General features: G+C 41.9%; 1 protein-coding gene across 1 annotated transcript; it reads right to left on the bottom strand.

The window, feature by feature from the left end:
- Positions 1-972: 972 nt before the first annotated feature.
- Positions 973-25573, bottom strand: arl10 (ADP-ribosylation factor-like 10). The gene is made up of 4 exons (XM_084940976.1): positions 25253-25573; positions 18416-18599; positions 7613-7788; positions 973-4042 (listed from the first exon to the last, which is right to left on the bottom strand). The coding sequence occupies exons 1-4, from the start codon at positions 25388-25390 to the stop codon at positions 3869-3871; spliced, it is 672 nt and encodes a 223-aa protein (XP_084797102.1). The 5' UTR covers positions 25391-25573; the 3' UTR covers positions 973-3868.
- Between the last annotated feature and the right edge of the window lie 199 nt (positions 25574-25772).

Below are 25772 nucleotides of genomic sequence, written 5' to 3'. Positions count from 1 at the left end.
CTCGGCTTTTATTACCGCTAATCATTTATTTAAGCTCAGTTTTTAAAACCTTAGGATGTAACTACAGCCCAGCCCATGCAGCAGTATATGAATGACTAACCTCATATTGTGGATGGATTATCTCAGTTGTTCTCCTGGCTGAAGTTTGGTCCTTTTACAGCATCCTGCCATGCGATTACATTTGTTCCTGACCACCGAGAACACTCACGTTAACTTTTATCGGGTGGAAAAAAAGTTAGCTTGTTTATATTATGCTAACATAGCTGTGTCGCTAGCGGTCACGTAGCACATCATTATATACCAGCTAGCCAAACTTCAGTAACCCTACAAACGTCACTGCTGTTTAGTTTTCTGTCTTGATTTATGTTGGAAGTGACAACAGAGCCGTACGTCTTAATTTGTTTCCAAAACCCCGCAGTCAGGACATGCTATATTGTATTTAGATAGAAGCTAGCGAGCTAACTTCCTGCTAACTTCTAACTCCGTTAAATGTCATAAATTCCGTTTTCATGGATGCCTGGATGTTAAACTCAATTGTTACACCTGGTAGAGCAGAACGCTGATCATTTTATTAAAGATGAAAGACTTTAGACAGTTTTTCAACTCTCAGTAATGCCACAGTGATCGTTTGATATATGGACCCGCAGCGGCAGTTTAGGCCCAGACACGGCTAGTGACGTCAGACTTAACGACCGGATAGGTTTTTTAATAACATCGTGGATTGTACTTTGGATAAAAGCTGCAAGTTGTATTACTGAAAAGTTTAGTTTAGTACAAGTTATACCTTTGTAATAGTAAAATAAGCATTTTTTTTCTTTAGATGGCATTAATGACAAAACTAATAATGCTTTAAGGAAGAAAAACAGTGTTGCCATTTCTTTTCTTTTACAAATCTGCATGTCTTTGTTACAGCAGAGCAGTCAGTAAAGTAAATACTTGACAAACATGAGACTTTGTGTCACTCTTATCACATGGAAAAAAAAACAAGCAAAACAAACTTAAACCAATTTTCCATTTAAGAATGACGTTTGAGATGACTCCATTATGTCTTCTTTATCTTTCTCCACATTTTGTCACAGCATTTACAAAGGTGGATCTGCATATTAAACACGTGAGTCAAAAGTTCAGGCTTCAGACTGAGTCACCATGCTTCAAGCAGCTTTTTTCTACGCACAGAAGCTCCGCCGACCTGGCTCTCCAGGGAACCACATTTTCAGAATAAAGTTGGATTGAAAAGTGATAGGGAAAGGAACTAAAACATCTCTCAAGTTGCACTAACAGCCAGTAATTAGATTAATAAGCATTATTTTAAACCGTATATCATGCAAAGCAACTCTAGTAGAATTCAAGAATAAACCCACTGAGCTGGAAATGAACTGAAGAGGTCCCCTTCAGGTTTGGTGATAAAAAACCATGTAGACATGCATGAATGTATATCTAACAGAACACATAAAACAGGAAATGCAGTGACTAGTTATAAAACAGTGTTCAAACAGCAAATCCACTCAACTTTAAAGTGAAAACATTTCTGAAGTACATCACAAGGAATAAAACTTCACATTCATTAAAAAGTAAAACTGTGCGTCGGAAGCGAACATTGCTGCACACATACAGCATTTAAAGATCTAGCTAATTCCATTTTATCTTACACAGAGCTTAAAAGTCAAATACTGCATTTACACATTCAAAGACGTGTAGTTTACGGGATAACTGATTCCTACGCAGCTACTGAAATGGGACTGGAAGTATGAGCTTATAAATGGGATGACGTCCAGACTGCACGGGCAAAATAAAGACAAAGAATTGATTTTAGATCCACTGCTGACTATTACTGCCTATAACTAGAGAATCTGAGGGTAGACAACTGGGCATTTTTCAAGAAATTGAGGGTTTACAGAAGCACGATGGGTTCAGTTCACAAAATCAATTGCCCTGTTTTCTAAATTAATGGGACATCTTAAATCACAAAGAGCCTCTATTGACCTAAAAGCCCAATTTCTCAGAAGCAGTGATGTCCCCATCTGAGACACTTGTCTCTTCAGAAAAAGAGACAAAAAGTTTGTCAGGCAAATGCACGACATAAACAGTATTTCACGACCATGTCGCAGCAGCCCATTGTGTTGTTTCTTCAGTAAGACTTTTATGACCATAAACACATTTTTAAAAACAACCAGTTGCAGTTTCACAGGAGTTTTTAAAATACTCACAGCCATTATATTAAACTGGATTGGGAACACAAATGAGTTGATTTGTTTTGCTTCACCTTCCTGAACGCAAAGTTCCAACTGTGTCTTTTTTGTTTGATCCATCCAGTCTCATATCTGTGTACATACAGTTCATATTTTCCACTTTTACAGAGCAACAAAGTCCACCATCACCTTGTTCTGAATGTAGAATGAATTATTTCAGAGGTCACATTTCAAATATCTGAAATTGGTTGAATTTAAAACACTGGGTTAGGTTTAAAACATCACGGTGCCACGTCTTATAAAGCTGATTCATGCTCCAGACACTAAATATACTTACAAAGTCGTGCTGTTTCAAAAACAATTGACAATTCGATCCTATTAACATGAACTTTTTTTTTGGCGACTTTTTCCACTTTCTTGTACGACCGAGCTGGAAGAACTGCAAGAAACGGATTCGTGACTTTTGAATGTTTCTTCTTCTCCCAAGTTGACAGACATTAAGTTTGTACCGAAAACGTAAACATCTGTAATTCATTATGGTGTTAGCGTGACATTATTTTGGTAGTGCATGGATTTATCATTGATTAATATGCACACAGGTTTTTTTATATTGCAGCTGCCAGTAGTAGAACTAGACTAGCTAACGTTGTGCCGACTAATCAAATGTACGACTACTGCTTGTTTTCACTTATTTTAAAGTACAGCAGCCACATTAAGTATCTGTATTAAAGTAATTAAAGCACACCTCAAACATGAAGCATTTGAATATGTAGGCTTTCGGCCACAGTTTAGAGAAAGAGAAGAAAAAAAGAGTAGCTGTTCATTTTTGTTAGCTGCTTTTCATTGTTAGCTTAACAGGCTAACGGCCAGTGTCTGTACAACGTTTTGTTAAAAGTGTTTCCTAGGAAACGACAAACTGTTTAATAAGCAAGGAGTTATTTTCTTTGGAGTGTCTAATCTTTGTTCCCCCGATAATGACAAAACCTGCAAGAAGTAAAAATGCTGCATTTTTTACTCTTTTTTTTTTTTAAGTCTCGGACTTCCCTTTGAATTTCCACACGATGTTCCACTAGATCTCAGAGAAGCTGCAGTGGAGCTTCATCCTCTGAAGCAAACTCAACCAATCCCCAAACAGCAACCGCTCTGCTCGGCCAACGCCCTGATCTGACTTTACACAAAAACATTTCATAAAACATGAAAACCTGACAAAAATCTGTTTCTACAAACCTGACACCCAACAGCACACATTTTATATACACGCAAACTACATGCTTAAATAAACCTGTAACAGGCCAACATTAAATAAGAGTCTGAGTCAGCAGCAGAAGGTGATCTCTGTAAGATCTGAGTCACTTCAGGGCCACCTTCTGTCTTCATCCTCCTCAGTCTGCACTTCCTCTTCTTCACTGAGCAAGAACAGATGAGTTAGAGGGAAAGTGTAAAATGCTTGAGAAGTTACTGTTTATAAAGCCAACTAATAAAAAAAAGGACCAGAAGAAAAGAAGAAGAGGTGCTGAAAAAAACAGCACTCTGTTTTGGCATCTTTTCACTCTCCCGCCGTCCTCCTCCTCTGCCTCTGAGCTTAAACAAGAAAACCAGAGAGGAGGAGGAGGAGGGTGTCCTCAAGCCACCCCTTTGCTTCCATGCCTACTCTTCTGCTCTGTGGGAGGGATCCTTGATCAGACTAGCTGGAGCAGCAGGTCCTGGACTGCATCCAGGCACTTGCAGGACTTCCTCAGGGCTCCATCAGAGTCCAGCTGGGCGGCCAAGAGAAACAGCTTTCTGTCTTCGGTCACGGAGCCCAGAGACAAGGCTTCGTGGAGCTCCGACACACTCACAGCGTTCGGCTTATCCTGTGAAGAGGAGGGAAAAAAGGTTGAGGTTTTATTACATTACTTATTACAATCTCACTATTGCTTTATACCTTCTAATTGTGGCAAATGAACCCAGTTTCTCACCTTTAATTACGAACTGTGTAACATCTCCTAACTGTGTAAGCATCATCTCTGGTATGAAGAACACGTTTGTTAACGGAGCACTCCAGTAAAATACGGTTAAGCTTTAATTATACCCAATTTACCCAAAAGTCTGTGCAGTTACATTAGAAATCCACCCAGGTTTCAATCAAAGTATATATCAACAAATATACCGTCAAGTTCGCCTCCACAAAAAAAATTGCTGATTTGAATAAAACATTTTCCCATTAACTTCCAGAAATCTTCACAGTGTGTCATTACAAATTACTACATGTCACACTGTTTAAATGCTGGTTGTCTCTGTTGTGATCAAAACTCACGTGTGCAGCGAATGAATTTAAAACCACCTTCCTACACAAACCATTCAACCCCGGTGCGACTCTATAGATGTCCGCCTCGTTTCTTGGCACCACGTCTTTCCCAGCACACGAGTTCTGTGGGAAACGATCTCTGTGCTGTTTAAACTAAGCGAGAGCCGAGGCAGAGAACAAAGGCTTGGTGGGCGAATGCCAGTATCACTGTCAGAAAGAGCTCCTTTATGTAGCCCATGTCACGGTACAGCCAAAGGTTTAGTTAGCAAACACCTCAACAGAAGCATTAAACCACCACAGTTGCCCTAAAATTAACGATATTGGAAATTACCAAAATAACTTTTAATGTTTCTGTAATGGTAAGTTCACCAGTATGCACAAGCTCTTTAATGAAAATACCTTTAATGCTAAAAATATGCATTTACCAAAAACCTGAAAAAAACTGTAATTTTGTGATTAAGACCATAAATTACATTTATTATCTTATATTCCTGAACACAAAAAGTTCTGATTGAATAATTTTTGACTTCTGAGAAAAGTCTGCATGATAAATAACAATGTCATTTTTAGCTTAAACAACTTTTTGACAGATTTGGTTATTATTTTTAGGACTCTATCTTCAGATTATAAATATGGACACTCCAAGTGTCTGATAAGTAACATAAGATGTTACGTTATTTGTGAATATGAAAACTAATGAAGCCATAACATCGAACACGGGTAATCATCCGTGCATAAGTGGTTTAACTCTAAAAATAGGGAATGATTCTGACATTTATTTGAACAGTACAGACTTTTAAATATACTTTGCTATATTCTCACGTGAAACACGCTCCTCCCAAAAATGACACGGTTATATGTCATCCAAACATCTAACAGCCTTTTATCATTCAACTAAACTTTTTAACTTGAGCTTACACAACGTTTGATCTGCAAATCACCCAAACTGCTGGGAATTGTTGAATTTGTTGTACTTTCTGATGTAAAACTTCAAAGCTTTGCAGTTCAACCTGATGAAAAATCTGAATTCCTGTACTGCGTTCGTATCAACAGGTTAATTAATAGGTCTATTCTCCATTCTGTTTGATGATCCAAATTTCCTTATTAATTTCACAGATGAAAGCAGAGTCAGTAAAAGTCTGCTCATTTTACACCTGTAGAGCCTCTTGATCTTTTAAACATGACGTGACCTGACGTAACCGGACTGCGGCTGTTCTGCAAGTTTTTCTTCTTAGTACTCAAAAAAAACCTGACAGGACTGCGAGGATCGAGCCGCAGTGATCCAACATTAAATGTGACTAATATTCCTTTTTTCCCTGCAGTGTCATGCATAATTCCACACACTGTGAAAGGAAATATGAACTGAGGAGGAAATGTATTTCAGGACTCTGATGGATCTTCCTCTTCTGGTTATGAACTTAACTGCATGCAAATTTCAACCTCTGCATGGCTGCTTTCAGCTAACTGTTATTTTTGAAGGAAAAAAATAATTCACGCTTCAATACGTACACGGGTATTTTTGAGAACTGAGAGTTTCCGTTTTTGTTTAAAAAAAAAGAAATCCCATCCACGCGTGCAGTTTTGAAAAAATATCTCCATCCACATGTAAATGCAAAAATCAAAGTCAAACGCTGTGAAGAACATGCCACATCCTAACCATGTGGAAATGTTGGCCAATCAGAAATCTAGAAGCCTGGGAGGGAAAGCGTAAACAGAGTTTTGTGCCCTCACCAAACCTTACGTTTTTCTGGAAAGGCATCTAATTTTGTGTTACTTTTCTAATGCCTTCATCATTTCAAATGTTCATAACTAAAGACAGTATTTTGGATTTTGCCTCACTGGCTCTCTTGGCCAAAGTTTATTCGATAAAGAAAGAAACTGAAAATTTTACATTAGTCTGAGTGATTCATAATCACAAGTCACAGCGCTCTGAAATGTGACTGGTGTAGACTCACAACTTAGGAATGGACAAAATGCACACAGCATACATTAATTACATTTTAAAAAGATTAAATTTATTCAAAACCAATGACAACGTTGGCGCCAGGATTTGGTTGTACCTGCATTTGTAACAGCAACTGTATTTTGCCTCTTTTCGGCATTGTAGAAATTCATCTGACATAAACAATAACGTGGCGCACAGCGTGACGTCAAAAACGGCGCACACCTTTGACGTTGCATGACTAAGTCTTTTCCTCTTCCACACGTAGACGCAAAAAAAGTTTTCGAAAATCTCCACCCTGGCAGGAGTTTTTAAAAATATCAGTTTTCAGTGACCCAAACCGCCGTTTACATGTGGACGAAAGGTGTAAAGGCATAGAAAAAGTTTTCTAAAATACTCGTGTCTGTGTGCACGTAGACTTCTGGGGTATTTTTACATTGATCTCTATACATTTCCATATAATCCATAAATGACTTAGAAAACTGAATTACATTTTGTATACTTATGTGAAAAATGTGTCTACATATAAAAAAGAAAAGAAATAAAAGACATCATATTCTGTATATAAAAAGTTTGTCAAATAACTTGAACACCATCCTGGTTATAAATGTCTGCTACACAGATTTTTAATTGATTTTTTTTTGTTCTTCTGGGTTGCTATTGAGTTCCATTAATTTCCATATAATCCATAAAAAAATTAGATAATCTCCGGCTCTCTTCCACAGCATGTCCACAGCATCCTGTTTTCCTTCTCTCTCCCCAACCGGTCAGATGGCCCCGCCCCTCCCTGAGCCTGGTTCTGCTGGAGGTTTCTTCCTGTTAAAAGGGAGTTTTTCCTTCCCACTGTCACCAAAGTGCTTGCTCATAGGGGGTCATATGATTGTTGGATTCTTCTCTTTATGTATTACTGTAGGGTCTACCTTACAATAAAGCGCTTTGAGGTGAATGTTGTTGTGATTTGGCGCTGTGTAATTAAAACTGAATTAAATACTGGTCTTTGCTTTAGTTTTCAAGAACATAATATAGTTTGAAACTTGAGGTTTAATGTCTGAAACTGCAGAAAATTAGTTTCCATAATTTTCATGTCCCCTAAAACTTTATAAGTTACTATCTTTTATTCAACACAGCATTAATGGAAATCAACGGTTGCTTAAAATGATAAAAACATAAAAAGACGTCTGTTTTATGGTTTACCTGCTTGTTTCCCAGGACGACCACAGGCAGCTGGGGCTCCACCCTCAGGAGGCGGTGCAGTTCAGCTTTAGCCAAAGGGAGGCGGCTTCTGTCAGACGAGTCCACCACGTACACCAGAACGTGAGTCCGTCTCAGGTAATCTGACCAGTAGCGCCGCAGATCCTCACCACCACCAACTGCAGCACAGAAAACACACCGCAGACATTTTTGACTGCGTCGGCGATGTCATTTTCCACCTGAAGTGCGCGAGTCATCTACCAGACGGTTGGCAGGACTTGGACTTCTCTATGTGATCTTCAAGCTTGGCTAGTCTTTAGACATTACTGGACAACACATAATAAAAACTGGTTGTTGTTGAGCAACACCCGGCCTGCAGGCTTCAGTATCTGTGGAGGATTCAGCTCCTGAAGCGATACACAATTCTCCTCAGCAGGAGTTCTCATAATTAACAAACAAGGACGAGACATTGTTTTACTGTCGCTCCCTAGGGGGGATCTGTTTGCCCAAAATAAAAAGGCTTTATTTTTAAGTGTGTACAAGCACACATAACACTGCGTTCAGAGAAAAGGAGGCTGTTTGTCCAAAAAAACAACAACGACAAAACAATTGTCAGCCAAAGAAACACAGTATCCCCACACATCCCCGACTGACCGCCATGCTCAAGGCCATTTCACTGGAGGAAGGCTTTCGGTTAAATAAAAGGACAGATCGATACGCAGAATTAGATACGCTGTTGGCATCCCCACTTTAAACAAATTGGCCACAGATTAATTTCACATCTGCACCGGACTGAATGCAATCTGATTTTCACCGAGGGATGAAACAGGCTGAGACGGCACTCAGGCATTATTTATATCCACAGTTCGCTCCTGGGCAAATTAGTCTGATTCATTTTTTTCCATCTTGTTGCCTCCAGACATGATATGTTAAAGAGGCTCAGAGTAAAATATGACAGTGCAGCAGCGATTTCTCTTCATTTAATGGGTCTGAATTGGGGGGTTTTCATGGAATTTATTCAGTTTTTCTTGTTTTCCTGCAGCCCAGAGGCTCAGATTATTCTTAGTTTTGGGGGAAATACATTAGTATTGATGTGGTTTTGGTTTAACTTTATATTTTGTCCCCTTCTTGAAACGTTTTCTTATTTGTTTTCCTTTCCTTGTGTTCTTTTCCAGAGACACTATAAATAATTGAGGACACATCTCATTTATGATGTGTGCAGGATTCTTGGATTCGTTTGGCTGCATGAAACAGCAGCAGCTCAGTCATCATGATTTAAACATTGAGGAATGTGAGGATTCATTTTGATTAGGCTGTTTAATCCATTCACATTTTTACACAGTAAATAATGGAAGTCAGTGGTTGGTTATAGAGCAACATCAAAGTGTAACATTTTTAATGGCGTGACTTGGAGTTTTGGGCCATTTTAACACTTGTAGTTCAGTTACGTTGACCAGATTCAGTTGATGAGTCTATAAACTTTAGCTTTTCCTCACACTTTGATTTCCTTCCACACAGAGTGAACTGCAAGTCAAGCCCAAAGGCTTTCAGCTCTAACTTCTATCTTACAACTGGTAGTTTGGTCGGTTTGAGGTTGGATCACATTCTCGCCATAAACAAACCAGATCGAGTCCTCCAAACTGGGCTATACTGAACCAGAGTTTGACTTGGACGGCCTAAAGGGTGCAGGTGTGAAAATACTCTTACTAGGCCACCACTGACTTCCATTAACTTCTGTACAATCTGGGGGTGATCGTGGCTCAAGAGTTGGCAGTTCGTCTTGTAATCGCAAGGTTGCCGGTTCGAGCCCCGGCTCGTACAGTCTCGGCCGTTGTGTCCTTGGGCAAGACACTTCACCTACCGCCTACTGGTGATGGCCAGAGGGGCCGATGGCGTGATATGGCAGCCTCGCTTCTGTCAGTCTGCCCCAGGGCAGCTGTGGCTACACCTGTAGCTGCCTCCACCAGTGTGTGAATGTGAGAGTGAATGAATAGTCCCACAAGGAGCAACAGGACAATTGACCTACTGTATGCCAATGTGAGAGATGCATACAGAGCCACCCCCCTCCCCCCACTAGGGAAGTCAGACCACAACCTGGTTTACCTACAGCCACAATACACACCCCTCGTCCAAAGGCAGCCTGTCACAACGCGCTCCATCCGGAGATGGACCCCAGAAAAGGAGGATGCTCTGAGAGACTGCTATGACACCACAGACTGGGATGTGCTTCTGAGTCCACATGGTGAGGACATAGAGGGGGCGACACACTGTCTTACAGACTACCTCAACTTTTGTGTGGACACGGTCGCCCCTGCTAAGACGGTACGGTGTTACCCTAATAACAAACCGTGGGTAACACAGGAAGTCAAAGCTGTCCTCAACATGAAGAAGAAGGCTTTCAGGAGCAAAGTGAAGGAGGAGATGAAAGCAGCACAGCAGGAGGTGAAACTCTGCCTGAGGGAAGCAAAGGACACCTACAGGAGGAAGGTGGAGCAGAAGTTGGAAAGGAACAATATGAGGGAGGTCTGGAATGGTGTGAAAACCATCACAGGCCACAACACCAAGAACAGCACAGTGGGGGGGGACTGTGGAGAAGGCAAACGAACTCAACTACTTCTTCAACAGGTTTGACCAGCCCACAACCCCCCCACCCTCACCTTTACTACAGAGTCCTCTCCCCACTCTCCTACCTCCCTCGCTTCCCCCCCTTCCTGACACTATGACACCCCCCTCCTCCAATCCCTCTCTCAGCAGCAAGACATCTTCTCCCCCTCCTCCCAAACATCTCCCAGTGTCACAGTGGATCAGGTCAGGAGACAACTGAGGAAGCTTCGCCCCAGAAAGGCAGCAGGCCCAGACAAGGTGTGTCCGAGGATGCTAAAGGCGTGTGCTGCTGAACTTGGGGAGCCGCTACAACGAGTCTTCAATCTCAGTCTGCGACTGGGGAGAGTGCCCGCCCTATGGAAGACATCCTGCATCGTCCCGGTCCCCAAAAGGAACCGGCCCAATGAGCTGAATGACTTCCGACCGGTGGCACTGACGTCACATCTTATGAAGACTCTAGAGCGGCTCTTCCTCAACCTCCTCCGACCACAGGTACAACATGCCCAGGACCCACTACAGTTTGCATACAAGGCGGGTGTCGGAGTGGAGGATGCCATCCTGTACCTCCTGCATAGAGCCCACTCACACCTGGATGGGGGAAAAGGCACGGTCAGGATCCTGTTTCTTGACTTTTCCAGTGCCTTTAATACCATCCGGCCCTGTATGCTTCAGGAAAAACTGAACAGGATGCAGGTGGACCCCTGCCTGGTGGCTTGGATCTCCGACTACCTCACCAACAGACCACAGTACGTCAGGCTGAAGGACATCACGTCTGACACTGTGGTCAGCAGCACAGGAGCACCACAGGGAACTGTGCTGTCCCCTCTTCTCTTCACCCTGTACACCTCTGACTTCTGCTACAACTCTGAATTATGCCACATTCAGAAGTTTGCAGACGACACGGCCATCATGGGGTGTATCTGGGATGATCAGGAAGATGAGTACAGAAGTCTGGTGAAGAACTTTGTCGCATGGAGTCACACAAACCACCTGCAACTCAACACCTCAAAGACCAAGGAACTGGTTGTGGACTTCGGGAGGTCCAGAGCAGGTCCACTGCCGGTTCAGATAGAGGGGGAGGAGGTGGTCAACAAGTACAAGTACCTCGGGCTGTGGGTGGACAATAAACTGGACTGGTCATGCAACACAGAGCACCTGTATAAAAAAGGCCAAAGCCGACTGTACTTCCTCAGGAGGCTGAGGTCTTTTAACATCTGCAGGAAGCTCCTGAGGATGTTTTACCAGTCAGTGGTTGCTGGAGTACTTTTCTATGCTGTGGTGTGCTGGGGGAGCCGCACAGCAAAGAAGGACTCATCCAGGCCGGAGAAACTGATCAGGAAGGCTAGCTCTGTGGTCGGCATGAAGCTGGACACTCTGGTGACGGTGGCAGAGAAAAGGACACTAAAAAAACTGCTGGACATTATGAACAATGCTGGGCATCCTCTGCACACGGCCATAAACAACCAGAAGAGTCTGTTCAGTGACAGGTTGCTTCTCCCCAAGACAAGAACCAACAGACTTAAAAACTCCTTTGTCCCACACGCCATCAGACTGTTTAACTCCTCTCTGGAGGGGAGAGGGAGGGGAGACAGGAGGACAAAGGAGGGGGGAACAACTAAGCTGTAGTGCCTCTTCACCTCACTGTGCAATACCTTTTGTGCAATACTTTTGTTAATAGTCAATGGTGCAATAGACCTCAATACTTGAAATGTGCAATTCACTTGTATTTTTATTTTTATTCCTATTTATTCTATTTATCCCCTTCGTATATTTTATTTATATATGTGTGTGTGTGTATATATATATATAATATTCTGTAACTCTGTAACTTCTGTCGGTGCTGTGCTTTTGGAAACCGAATTTCCCAGAGGAACCCACCCGAGGGATTAATAAAGTTTTATCTTATCTTATCTTATCTTAGTGGAATTGTAAAGTGCTTTGAGGTTCTCGAAAAGCGCTATATGCAGTCCATTATTATTTAAATCAATAAACGTAAATTGATACTAAAATATAGAAATAAACAAAAATCAAACGTTGCCTAGAAATGTAGCTCCAAATGTCCAGTGCTTTGGAAAACATTTAGCTGTGCTCTAAAACGTTTAGACCTCACTGGACTCCATCCGTGTGATTTAATCCCACAGCTAATTACCAGTGTTGGTCATTACTAAGATCATTTTAAAGTACAGTAATGGTTAATACACCAGTATGTGAAAACTCTCTAATCTGAATATTTTTTATCCTGAAATATAATTATTGAATTTTCAAATTTACTGTTTTACAAAACAGCAGAAAAAAACAAAGGACATCATTATTTTGTGGTCAAGATGTAAATTACAGTTTTTTACTTGCATTCCTGAACAGAAAACTTTGTTTTAGTGGTTGAATGTTATGCTTGAATAATTTGCTGGCTCTAACTTGAATATAAAATCCTGAATTCAGTTAGTTTTTTCACTCATAAATAACAATTTAGGGGTTGCTTTTTTTTTTTCTTCTTTTTTACATATTTCTGGGGGGGAGGGAGTGTTTCTTGTTTTTATGACTAGTGATCTAAAAAATCTATTAAGAACGTTAATAGATTTTACATATGAACGTACATTCACATGTATTTCTTAAATGCATCCTGTGCACTTTTAGACTTTGGTTGTATTTTTAAACGGTTATAAGCTGCCATTCACTTCCATTAATTTACATATCATCAGTAAATCAATGAGAAAACTTAACAGTTGTAGATCTGTTTTACATTTGTAAGAAAATGCTGTTTTTCTGCACTCCCCAGGCAGTCATTGATTTCCATTTGTTTCCATAAGATCTATAAATCATCCAGAATACTCAGTTATGTTGTGTAATCCATCGACCTGAGCATGAAGTTTTCCTTTTATTTGGTTTTTCTTGCTTTCTGGGATCACAGAGGAAACAACTCAGTATTGATGTGTTTTTATTTCCATTGTTTTCAGTGGAACTGAGTAATAAGAGTAATCGAGGACACATCTCATTTTTAAATCTACTGGTGTACAAGATTCTTGTATTTGTTGCAGCGTGATTTAAACCTGGAGCAATGAGACCAATTGTAATATAAAAATCCTTCATAAGGTAAAGTACAAAGTAAGAAGAAAAAAAAAACAGCCATCTACAGCATTTCAGTACCAACACTGCTTGTACCAAACACAGTCACAGGTCACATTTGCTAGAAAATCAGTTTCCAGCTTCAGTGGTTTGGAAAGTCTGCAGCAGAAGTGACCTCCAGCTGCAGGAAGCAGCGGTGCTCGACGGCCAAACGAATCACTGCTCACAGCGGCGAGTAAGACTTTAGGTCCTAACTGCCTCTGAATCCAAGAGAGTAGCAAGAATTCATTAGTGCTGGACCTAATGGGAAATGTTGCTAGGAAACTGGGGAGTGCTGTACTATAAGCTGATGTGATGTGGCAGCAATAAATACCTGTTTACCCGATGCAGTATGGAGGCCGGACCCGGCGCTCGGCAGCGTGAGCAGCTTGTGTTTTATTGTCACGGGGATCTCAACGGGATGCTGGTCCTGCTGCTCTACAGGCCACCTTATTAAACACCCTCCCACGCGTGTGCGCGCAGTCAACACCGAGTCACATGGGTGTGAATGATGTGGGCGTGTGTCTGTACCCACCTAACTGCTTCAGCTGCAGGCCTCAGCTGACGAGGAATTTACACCTGATTTTACAGCCAAAGTTCGACTGTTCCACCCAGATACCTTGTCACATGATATCTCAGTTCAAAACTTGGTGTTTAAGTACAGAACCTTTTAACCTGTTATTCTCCAAAAGGTCTTTAAAGTTTGCCTCTTTAAAGCCTCACAGATGCACGTGGGCATGTTTCATGTCTGCTAACGCAGCCAAAGTTCAACTCAAAACTTTGACTTGAATCCAGATTTTGACCCGTTGTTCCACCGCTGTCTTCACTCTCACAGGTGTGCACCACGTCCACGGGACAGTAAGTATACTGTGGTGGTGTAAATTTTAAAATAAACACTAATTAGTGGACCTAGGCTTGTTGATTTAAATTAGCAGAGCACCGATTTACTGTCTGAACATGAATACCATCAAACATTCACCTTGTTGACTGTCACTGCGGCTCCTCGTTCATGTCAAAAATCTACATAATGACTCACAGACATTAGAAAAATAGTGGGTTTATTAAATGGATTTCCAAAACAACTTTAACTATTATTTAACCTAGTAAATAAATATATATGAAATGAACTGAGCATGCCATGGCTAGTTTGGGAATTCATCTAGAGGCAAAAGTAAAGAACAGGGATGTGTGCAGAGGAAAAATTAGCTATTACAAAAGAGGATTACCCTAATTATCTATTTTTTTAATTAATAGAAGGTAAGGTTGTAATTGCAATTGGAATAAAATTAATAACACAGCCCTAACGGCCACCAGTCAAGAACTAATTCAATTTAACTGGACCTCTGACACATTTAGTTGGTAAGTTGGTTTTATAGCATTTCTAATGACATGTCTAATTGTCAGACAAATGTTGACTCACAAACAGCTGCTCAAAGCTAAGAATAAAAAAAACATACTGACAGTGCGGTGACGCTCGTTAAACTCTTTGTACCACTACAAAAACCCATCATCAATATTTTCATCAAACCATACAGGTGCTGAACGTCCCCATCGGTATGACGACTACGTTATGAGCGAGGGTAACGTAAATCAAAGTTCAAACTTAGGGGGAAGAACGAGGAAATGGTGGATAGTGCAGACAGCACTATAATAATGATAAAACACAAACCCACTGACAACACAACTGTGCAAATAACCATAAATGATTTTTGGTTATTTTGGTAATTTTTACCATTTTGGGTTTTCTTTGTCCCCTCAGATGTTGGGATGTCGTGTCAATGACTGATGTCATAGGCAGTGTATCCTAATAGTTTCATATCAGTGTTGTCTGTGATTTTTATCAATACAGTGGAACCCCGGCTTACGAAGACCCCATTTAACGAAAAATTCAAGTTACGAAGACACTTGACGGCAATATTTCTGCCCGTGGTTCAACAAAATGCCCGCGTAAGGAAATAGATAAAATAGAAAATTAAAAAAAAATTAAATTAAATTCCATAATGTTATATACATGTACACGTACGTATGTATGCATGCATACGTATGCTTTCTTCAACCTCCGCCACCAAGAACTTCGTCTTCAGCCAGCATCGCCTCACTCAAAAGGCGACGGAAAAAGGTGCTTCGACTTACGAAAGACCCTCTGGAACGAATTAATTTCGTAAGTTGGAGTTCCCCTGTATTTTAACCTTTACACTGACAACACAATTGTGCAAACAAATAATTGCTGAACGATGGATTTTTTAACGTTATATTTTCTTCTCCAATTAAAAGAATCTTTTAGAGAATTTTCTTGCAAAGAGTATCATACGATCGCCATCATTATCACGAGCACGGTGATTCTCATCACATCGTAATCCTTAAACCTGAAAAGAGCCAGATGTGTTTCGGCACACATGCCTTTGTAAGGGAGTTTGGTCTGACGGTGTGAGTGCATGACGACGTAAGAAAATTGTTATTTTGACGAGTCCTCCTGATGCCTGCGTGTTGAAGCTGTTTAAAAGAGACGATCTGGGAGCTTCAAGTTTTTCAAGAATACCGAACACGTATCCAGTTTGAATTCAGGGCACTTCTACATAACTTTTTTTCATCTTTTTATTCATGGACTCTAATATTCAATCAATAGATTGCTTCTCAGCTTTTATTCACTTTCTAATTTCAGAAGATTTTCTGAGCTTGTAATCAACAAAAACACATGAATTTGTTCAGTGAATGGCAGGGACAGCAACAGCACGTGAAAGTAAACATGGAAATCTCGCTTTTGTCTTTTAGCAGAGTTCTTTCTTCTTGAGTTAAATGTGTGTCACGAAAAGATGATTAAAATGGAAGACCTGTGCATTAACGATGAAAAGTAAAAGACTTTCAAAAAGGGTTTTGACTAGTTTAAGCTTCGGTCTTAGTTTCAGTTTAGTTCTTCATTTCACGTGCACGAAAAACGTTTTAGACCAGTGAACGCCGAGCTTTTAAAACCTGAGAATAAGAAAAAAACTAGGATATTTTCTGGTACCATTAAAGGTCGTGCAGCTTTATCTCTGTTTTTGACATCAGACTGGTTGAAGGATTTCTGTAGAGTTAGAGTTATATCTGTTATACATGTATCACAGACCGCTGTATCTGTATCACGGTCTCAGGTTTTTGTGATGTTTGTTTTGATTTTATTCTTCTTTCAGTCTCCCCAGAGTTTCCATGCCTTCGCCTTCCTCTGTCTTCTTCTTGCCTTCATCATCCCTGTTTGTTTTGGATAATCTAATTTCCTGTGCTTTTACTTCATTTCTTCGTCTGCTCTCTCATATTTTCCGCCTGCCTCGTCTTCTCCGTTTCTTCGTTCCTTTGCTTCTTTGCCTTTGTTACCTCTGTTCGGACACTATTTTTTAAGTAATTAAATTTCAGCACATGGCAACACAATTTGTTTATCAAAGCTTGTAAAGTGGACATGCCATGCTGAAGGAAAAAGCTGAGGATTTAGGGCCTCACCACTGACAGTTTCACTTCCCATTCACACAAAACCAAATCTCATCATCAGCTCAAATCCTAAAACTACTTCTCCATCTGATCTGGTGTTGGTTCTTTTATTTATAATTCCCCCGAGGACTCCATAAAGAGATCCGTGCATCGTACTGCGTCTCACCTGTCAGCATGCCTCTGAGTCAACGTCACCGACACAAAGACACTTTAGACATTTAATGCACAGACCCGCTGAAGTATTGTGACTGTGTGGGTGGCGGCGTGAGCTCTTCTTACTTTCGCGGATGAGAAAAAGATTAGTGGCGCCCACCGATAGCAGTGTTCAGATCAGTGAACGTGACACATTCCTCTAAATACATCGGCCAATCACGGCTGACCACGCATGTTGGCTGAATGCAAAGCGAAGTCATTCGTGTTATTATTAGTGCTGTGGAGCACTAATGTGATGGATTTATTGATCCTGCCAGCAAACGTAATGCAATCTAACTTTACCACCATAGTGTGAAATTAAACAGAAATACACTTTCCAGGCTTCTTTGTCACAGTCAACTTTCGTGATACCTTGATACTGAACGTTTCAGTTGCTGAACAAATAATAATATAACAAGAGCCATTGCCAGAGATTGCCTTGTGATTGCCTTTGTGTTGGCAGTGATGGATGATGTGAGCTTTCAGGGAAGAAAAACAACTGAAGTTGTGGATCAAGTCTCCCTTTAAGTTCAACTCAAACATAAAGCCAATGGAGTTACTTCCCAGCACCTAAAGCAGATCAATTATGGACATTACCAGCTTCACGTTTTCATACTTTCTGGACCAAACAAAAATGTATGAACATATTTTTCTGTTTTAAATTTCTTTTACACCACTTGTTATTTTTTGCGAACATCTTGTTGCAAGCTTGGAAATATTCTAATGTTAACAAGCTAAAAGCCTTTGGTTGTTTGTACTTCATCAAGCCAACTATCAGTAGGGTATCCAACATTACCCAGCATGCTAGCAACCAAAGCAATGACAATGAGGAATTTGGTGCAGCACCCTCTTTGCCAGGGTGTCAGTCTCTGGGCCTGTGTGAATGGAGCTTTATGGGTCGATTTCACGCAACCAGACAGTGAATATAATTTAAATCAACTGGTGGTTACCACATGGTTGTCAACTGGTCTCTAGGCCTGTGTGACTGTAATCTAAGATGCTAATCTGTATGTTTAATTAGTGTTAGCATCATCTTGTGCTAACTGACGCTAACAGTGGTAAAGGTTAGTAAAGGGTCTAGCTTAACAAATGTCAACAAGCTAACGAGCTAAACACTTTCAAGTGGCAGAGATGTGCTAACATTAGCACACACTCACTTATCTCCATAATTTGCTAATGTTTAAAAAAAATCAGCAAATTTCATTCACCAAGTCTGAGCTCTCACAACTTCATGCTAACATTTTATGAATCCGGTTTTCCACAGTGTGTCTCCGGCATGCCTGCAGAGCTGTTTGATTCAAGGCGGTTTTATGAAACAAATGGCCAACTGAACTGAACAGTTGTGCTCTTTCCATTTCTCCATTTCATGCTGTTTGATAAAACATCAATGCCCGCTAGACTCCACACAGAGCAGTATTTGATTAGGACGGATAAAAGGAGCCTTACTCTCCAGGAAGTCGAGCTGACAGGCGGGGGCGTTGAGACTCATAAAGTTGAAGCCGCGGGTGGGCCGGCACCGGCCTCTCTTAGCCCCTGAATCCCCGGGGGTCAAACCCTGTAGCATGCTGCTCTTCCCGGCCCCGTCCAGACCGAGTACCAGGACCTGGCGCTTCCCACGCTCCTCTTCCTCCTGCAGGCAGACCGCAGAGCTGTTAATGTTTGCAAACGCTTGGAAATGTTGAGTTGAGGCAAAGAGTAAACACATCACTTATTCAACACAGAGTGAGGGTGAAGCCTTTGGTTTCTGAATATTTGTGTTGCACTTTGAGCTTACCAAACCACAAGCAGTTCATCAAAATACAGGAAATATATGCACAGTGATGGGCCAGGTTGGAGGGCTTCAGACATCAAGGAGAACATTACAACAAAATATCACCTCCAGGAGTGAACATCAGTTGTTTTAGTGGAAAAACTATGCAAAGTCAACACTCAGAACATGGTTGAAGGGTGTTTCTCCGGTCTCTCCTATAAGCCAGGTCAAGTCTGCTCAGGTCCCAGTGACGTTAATTTTGTCATCAGACAGTGAGTGAGTGGTGTGAGGATGTCCATCTGTCCGCCTGTATTTACTACAGGCGATGCATGCGTCCCAGGCAACAGACTTCAATCAGACTTAAAGAAGTTTAACGGTAATAAGTATTCCAGCTGTCCGAGCCTATGACAGAGTGTAATCATGTACCGCCGTTACAAATGCAGATATATACAAACAGCTGAACGGATAAACTGGTCTGGCTCTACCTTCAAACACCACGACGAGCTGCTTTTCAACAAGGAAGGATGTTTCTGTCGAGCTTTAACTTCTAATATCTGTTTACTGTTTGGGTCAATTGGTTTGCATCTTATTTCACACGCACTAGAATTTAAGTTTAAACTAACAACGCCGGCTTTTTGCCTCCTAGAAACAGGTGGAAATAATTCAGCTCTATTCGCTAAATTGCTGCCAGTTTCAGTACAGCAGAAAAGGCCCTCTGCTCGGAGTGAGTCTTTGAGTTCAGAATTGATTAACAGATACTGAGATACTGAAAGTCAAGAGTCCAAAGATAGCTGGTGAGCATGTTTTTCAGGGCCACCTGTAATATGACTCATCCCAGACACGTGTTTGTCTTATTGTCACATTTTTTTAAATTCACCATTCTGGACATTTCAAGAACCTCACCTTGGCTGCAGGAACCTAATAAAGGACAAAGCCAAACTGCAAAAGCAGATTACCTAGTAATGAAATGATGTTCGCACAGCTCTGGTTGGATCAAACTGAATACCTGACTCTTCTGCCTTTCAGCTAGAAGCAGGTATTTTAACTTGATGTTTGTGTTTTTTCACACCGGGTCGCCTCTTCAAATCAAACTGAATGCATTAGACTTTTGGGAATTTGGCACTGAAGACTCATATTGTGCAGGAATGTGCAGGAATATGAATCAGCTTCAGCAAACCTCAAGGGGCACCGCTCGTGATATTATACTTTAATGAAAGAGCAGGCATTCTTTTATTACTTTTATTTCAGGGCAGATTTGTCTCAGCGAGCTTTCTGCGTGTGCAGGAATAAAGAAACGCGAGTCTCAGAGAAGGCTTCAAACGTCGACGCGCTCTGAAAGCGCCTGAGAAGCTCGGGGACGTCACGGCCCCTCTGAGATCCCTCACACGTCAGTCATCTCCTTTTTAAAAGTCACACAAGGTTGGTCTTTATTCATGCTGTGTGCTGATGTGCAGCCGCAGCTCTGTAGAGGTTAATTACCAATTCATATCAGCCCTTTTAGAGTGCAGATGTGTCAGCTTCCTATTAAAAATACCACTTTGCTGATGGATCATCAAGCGCTAAAATTACTCCTTCAGAATCAGTTAATTTGATTCCCTAACAGATGAAACCACCTCATAATTACCCAGCAAGCACTGCAGAAACAGGCCAGATGAAGATTCTGGGATATTTTGATGATGGATTGCGTTTCTTCTGACATCTTTCTGGCTGTAATCGCCGCCTGGTGCTGCCGGATAAATGCAGCAGCAGATAAACAAGGCCGCTTTGACAGCTCTGAAGCTCGCCTCCGTGTTTTTCTGGCTGAGTCGGCCCACTGGGAGATCAACCTCAAACCCTGACAGCGCAGAAGCCTCACTGTAGCTGCTGAGGCTGCAGAGCCACTGCTGCTCCTAACAGGGCGCGCCGTGAGTGCATCTCTATCGTCTGATTGGCTCCTACCTGGACTGCACGCGTATTCAAATGATCTAATAAGACTTTAAGTGAAACCAGCAATTCAATCGTCTCCTGTTCCCTCTGTAACTTTCTCTTTAAACTTTTTCTTGTTGCTTCAGACATTTCTCATAAAAACTGGTGATACTGAATCGATTTCTTTTGCTTTGCTGCCCCGCGGGGAGGTTAAAGAGTCCTGGCTCGGCTGCAGATCAGCGCTGCTGGATCTGACAGAGGTTCTCTCTCAAGGACACTCCACCCAAGCAGACGCCCAGCGACGCTGCAGCTTCCCACCGAGGGAGCGGTAAAGCCAGCTCGCCTGCAGCTCTGAATAGCAAGTGTACAGCTGCAGTTTACTCAGAGAGGAGGCAAAAGGAGCTATCATCCTCTAACGACGCCACATGCCGTCGGCCGCTCGTGTTCCACGACTTCTCCTGTGATTACATGTGATTGCTCTTCCTCTCTCTCTCGCATCTACTTCCACTTCAGTGATTTCACTGCAGCCAGACTACGAATAACAAGCTTCAACTTGTGGCAAAAAGACACGATCGACTACCATCAAGCATCGACTGAGGGTTTAAAATGCTTCCTCCTTCCCAGGAAATGGAAGTCAAACTCAAGTCTGAGCTTCGCCTGGAATAACAGGAAGTGACAGGAAGGCTCTCTGCGGACACTATCTGATCAACAGCAGCTTTATCAACGCCCAGAAGTCGAGAGTCCAAAGATAACCAGAAGTTTTGGTTAGAGAGCCAGCTTGTGATTGGCTGAGTACTTCCTGACTGACGTGTTAATAAAGTTAGTGAGAGCTGGTTTTAGTTTTAACCTCTTTGACCTAAACAACCCCAGCTCTGAAGCTGAGTGATTCAGAAAAAGTGAATTAAATAGAACCTGAGCTTTGAGTTTGTGACCATCCAATAAAAACCTGGTAGACTGAGACTCTTCGCCAACATATTGTCAGCTGACAGGAGGTAGGCCTGGTGTCATGGAAAGAAATGGACATCATCTCACATGTACTTCCTAAGAAAACTGCAGCTTCACGGTGAAAGCCTGAGACCCGATTCACAGCATCTTCCAGCCAAAAAGCAACAAACTGGGAGAGAGATGATTTCAGCCGAGAAGGAAGGCGGAGCATCTTGCGTCGTCACTGAGCTTATATCCATTACCGTGAGATAATTCCCGTTTTCAAACCACACAGTCTTCACGGTGATGTTTGAAGCTACACAGCAACGACGATGTGGGGTCACCAGCGGTGAACGGAGGTTTCAGAAAGTCTGTGAACCAAAGAGAAGAACGCAGCTATGCCACAACATGTGTAATCAGCCCAGTTTCAGTGATGGAGCTGTAAGGCCGAGCTTTACTTGTATTTATCTTATAGTACGGGCACACTTCCTGAAACGGGCTCTGTGAGACCTGTGGAAGTACGTTCAAGGACAAAAGTCAAGATCAAAAACTTTGCATTTACCTCAGGACATTTCTGGTTTTATTAAAGGCCACAAACGAGCAGAGGCTGTTGGATAAAGGTCTGTGAAACAGACTGCTGGGAGCTGACTGTCTGCAGCCCTCCTCTGGAACTGCAGTGAGAATATATTATATTCCTGGACTAAATGTCACACAGGCTAAAATACTCGATGTGGACTGGCTGCGGGCTTCATCCTCACCAAGCTGTATGCGAATACGCCGTTGAGACGTTACATTTGCAGTGAAATCGTGCCTGTAGACCTTTTATCTGGGCCTCGGTGAGGATCTCATTTCCCAGCGTGGCCCTCGCTGAACCTGAATTTGACACCTCTGACTTATGATGCTGCGATATTTTAAGACTAGATGAAACTCCTATACCACTGCACCCTGACACAAAGCAGAGTGTGAGCACACACGCCTGTCGATGTATGAAATACTAAACGTAACGCATTAACTCACGTTTACATGAATCGCATCACATTGAGATACTTGTGACCGTGTTCCCATAATTGAGTTTTTCCTGGTTTAAAGGGTGATAACGTCCACAATCGGAGGCTGTTGGACCCATTATTCACGTTCAAGGCCAACAAGTATTATTATTTTTACCCTTAATCTCGCATTACACACTAAAATTACATGTTCTTATGAGCTTTACTTTGAGAATAAAACTACTCAGTAAGGTTTGGAAACTGCAAATGAAAACTTAGGTTTGGGCAATAAATCCCTGGATAGTTTTAGGTAACTAATTAAAGCTACTCGTTTAAGTTTAGACAATTAAAACTACTCTTATGTTACATTAAGGTAAAGAAAATAATTCTGTTAGGTTTAGGTAGTAAAACTAGTTGGTTAGGTTTAGGTAGTGAAACTGGTCAGGTTCAGACAATTAAAACCTGGTTAGGTTTCAGTAACGAAACTAGTTGGTTAGGTTTAGACAATTAAAACAATTCCGTTAGGTTTCGGTAACTAATTAAAGCTACTTATTAAAGTTCAAGCAATTTAAACTACTATTATGTTATGTTAAGGTAAAGAAAAGTATTCTGTTAGGTTTGGGTAGTAAAACTAGTTGGTTAAGTTTAAATAATGAAACTATTTAATTATGTTTAAGTAGTGAACCTACTCCCTGAGGTTTAGACAATTAAAACTGCTATTATGTTACATTTAAGAAAAGAAACTTATTCTGTTAGGCTTGTGTTGTGAAACTACTCGGTTAGGTTGAGGCAATACAACCCTGGTTAGGTTTAGTTAAAGTTGTGCTAACTAACAACAAAAGGACAACACGTGTCTTGTACGTGCACAACAGATTAGATTCTTATACGTTTGTCACATTTTCACTGCTGGACATTTCTGTGGAGTCTGGAGACCATCGCAGTCACGGGTACCTGAACACCTCTCGAATGTGGCAGAACTGCACAAACGATTAATAATGTCAACACAGAGCAAATCTCAGAGGAACAACAGCAACATTTAACAACAACCAATGTGCCTGTAGAGACGAGGCCGCGGAGTCACAGACGATATGAAAAAGTGGGATTAATATAAAGATAAAGGCCTCGGAAACCATCGTCTACCTAACAAAATAGCGAAAGAAAGAGCAAAACGAAGTGCTCCTGTGGTTGTTTGTCGCTCTGTAAATGAGCGTGTCCTGCCCTCCCACCTGCTTCGACTCCTTGGGGTCAAAAACACGCTGTTAGTCCCCCCCCCTCCCCGCTTTCCCGAGACATGATTGGAACGAATCCCCAGACTGAAACATTTACATCTCCTCTGTGGCAAGCCGCCGGCAGACGCCGGCACTATCCCCCGAAGACGGGCTGAGCCAGCTAAACCAGGCTAAGCCCGTTACAGGCTGCTGCTGATTGAATCGAGGAAACAAGATTAGAAACATGCAAATAGATTTTATTAAGAGATTCAGGCTGCAGCTGTGAAGACTCATTCATTAAGACCCTCCGCTCGCTGCCCGCCTCATTTCTGTTTTTCTGTCTCTCTGCAGGAAGCTGAGGAAAACAATCATATTCCCACAAGGAAGCTCGCTACTTCAGCATCACCTTGAACATGATTTCCCACTTTTTTCTCTTTTCAGCAGCAGCAATTAAAGCTGAAACAATCTGCAAGTGTTTTAATTATTAAGTCAGTCATTTACCCACGAAAAGCTGTGAGTACTTCAGGGGTTTTTGTCTTTAAGACACTGGGGTGGCCTTTTTCTGTGATTTGAGTAAAACAGAACTCTGTAAACTGAGAACACAATCAGCAAATGTAATCGCTTAATCTTTCCTTCTTTCTGGAGAAGCCGTCGGTCATGAGGACGTTAAAAAAGCTGATCAGAAAACAAACGTGTCTGAGAAGAAATTAATTCAGCGTGCTTTTCTATTTCACATCTAAAAAAATTAAGCTAGCATGAAAGTTTCCGAACCTGCAGTTCCTCAAATGGCCACTTGAGGTCCCATAGACACCCACTTTAAGACGTAAACAGTTTCCATCTTTGGATGGTTTGTCTCATTTACTAATACATTAAAACACCACAGATAAAATATCGCTGTAGCTACCGTAACGTTATAATTAATGAGGAGAAGCTCACGAGTGCCCCCTGCTGAAGCTCTGTCATAACTGCACCCGATTTCTGTACAGTGGGATTAACAGGAAGTAGAACAGTCTTAAATATCACTGGTGTCCATGGTTACTAATGTGGAGGGGGCGGGGCTTTTGACCTACAGTTCAACCAACCACCAGGGGGCGATCAATACACCTCTGGAGCTGTCACATTACATAATGCTGTCCTGTTAATATAAAATAAAGTGCATTACATCAAAGTCTTCAAATCATGCTCACTACATTCTCCCACCTTCATCACCACCACCTTCATCATCATCATCATTAATTATCAGTAACGGCTTCATTATCAGCACCACCTCCTTCTTTTCTTCTTCTTCATCACATCTTTCTGTTTTCTCATAATGCCACCGGCACATCTCCACCAAGCATCAGCACATCTCCAGCAGCTCTAATGACTCTGCAGCGTCTCCTCGCCTCAGTCAGAGGTCCCTGAACGCGCTCCTCACCAAGTTAAACAGTTCAGCTCAATTTAAATTAAATCGATTAAACGTCTAAAATTACCAAACTCTGAGGGTTGAGTGAGTAACCTGCCCTCCTACCTCTTTGATGGTGCAGTACTCCGCCTGCGGGGACCATATCCGCCTCTTGTAGAAGTAGTTCAGCGCGATGAAGAGCGCGGAGCCGAGGGCAGCCACGGCGGCGGTCAGGGCGATGGAGATGTGCCGGAGGAGAACCATAGGTGGCGGGTGAGGTGGCGGAGGGAGCCGGGAACGGGAGCCGGACGCACCGCTGCTGCTTGTTCCTGGACGCCGACGGCTCGACTGACTTCCTCGTTCCTCGCGGCTCCGCGCTCGTGCTGCGGCTGTGCGCGCTACATGTGACCGAGCCGCTCCGATGTTTTTGTTCTCATACGCAGAAAAAATGCTGCGTTCAGGCGCTGCTCGGAAATTTCCCTTCTCCTCTGTACAAGCGCGTTTAACTGACGGTCAGCGAACTGTGACTGCTTTGATCACTGATTAAGAACAAAATGTACTTTTTTCTTTTTTAATCTGTCATAATCTAATGATTTATATGACGATTTTATTTGTTCCTGGCCTACTAACGTTGATACATTTATTT

The sequence above is a fragment of the Perissodus microlepis genome, chromosome 10 (genome assembly GCF_051167445.1).
Source record: "Perissodus microlepis isolate ML-2025 ecotype Zambia chromosome 10, ASM5116744v1, whole genome shotgun sequence".
Lineage (NCBI taxonomy): Eukaryota > Metazoa > Chordata > Actinopteri > Cichliformes > Cichlidae > Perissodus > Perissodus microlepis.
The sequence above is the reverse complement of the archived record's forward strand: the minus strand, read 5'-3'. Positions and strand labels throughout refer to the sequence as shown.

Excerpts from the sequence above, each read along its gene's own strand:
- arl10 (XM_084940976.1), bottom strand. The coding sequence starts at position 25,390 with ATGGTTCTCCTCCGGCACATCTCCATCGCCCTGACCGCCGCCGTGGCT. Across the intron at positions 7,789-18,415 it reads TCAGCTCGACTTCCTGGAGA|TTGGTGGTGGTGAGGATCTG; the intron begins GTAAGGCTCCTT and ends TCTGTGCTGCAG. Across the intron at positions 4,043-7,612 it reads TCGTCCTGGGAAACAAGCAG|GATAAGCCGAACGCTGTGAG; the intron begins GTAAACCATAAA and ends TCCTCTTCACAG.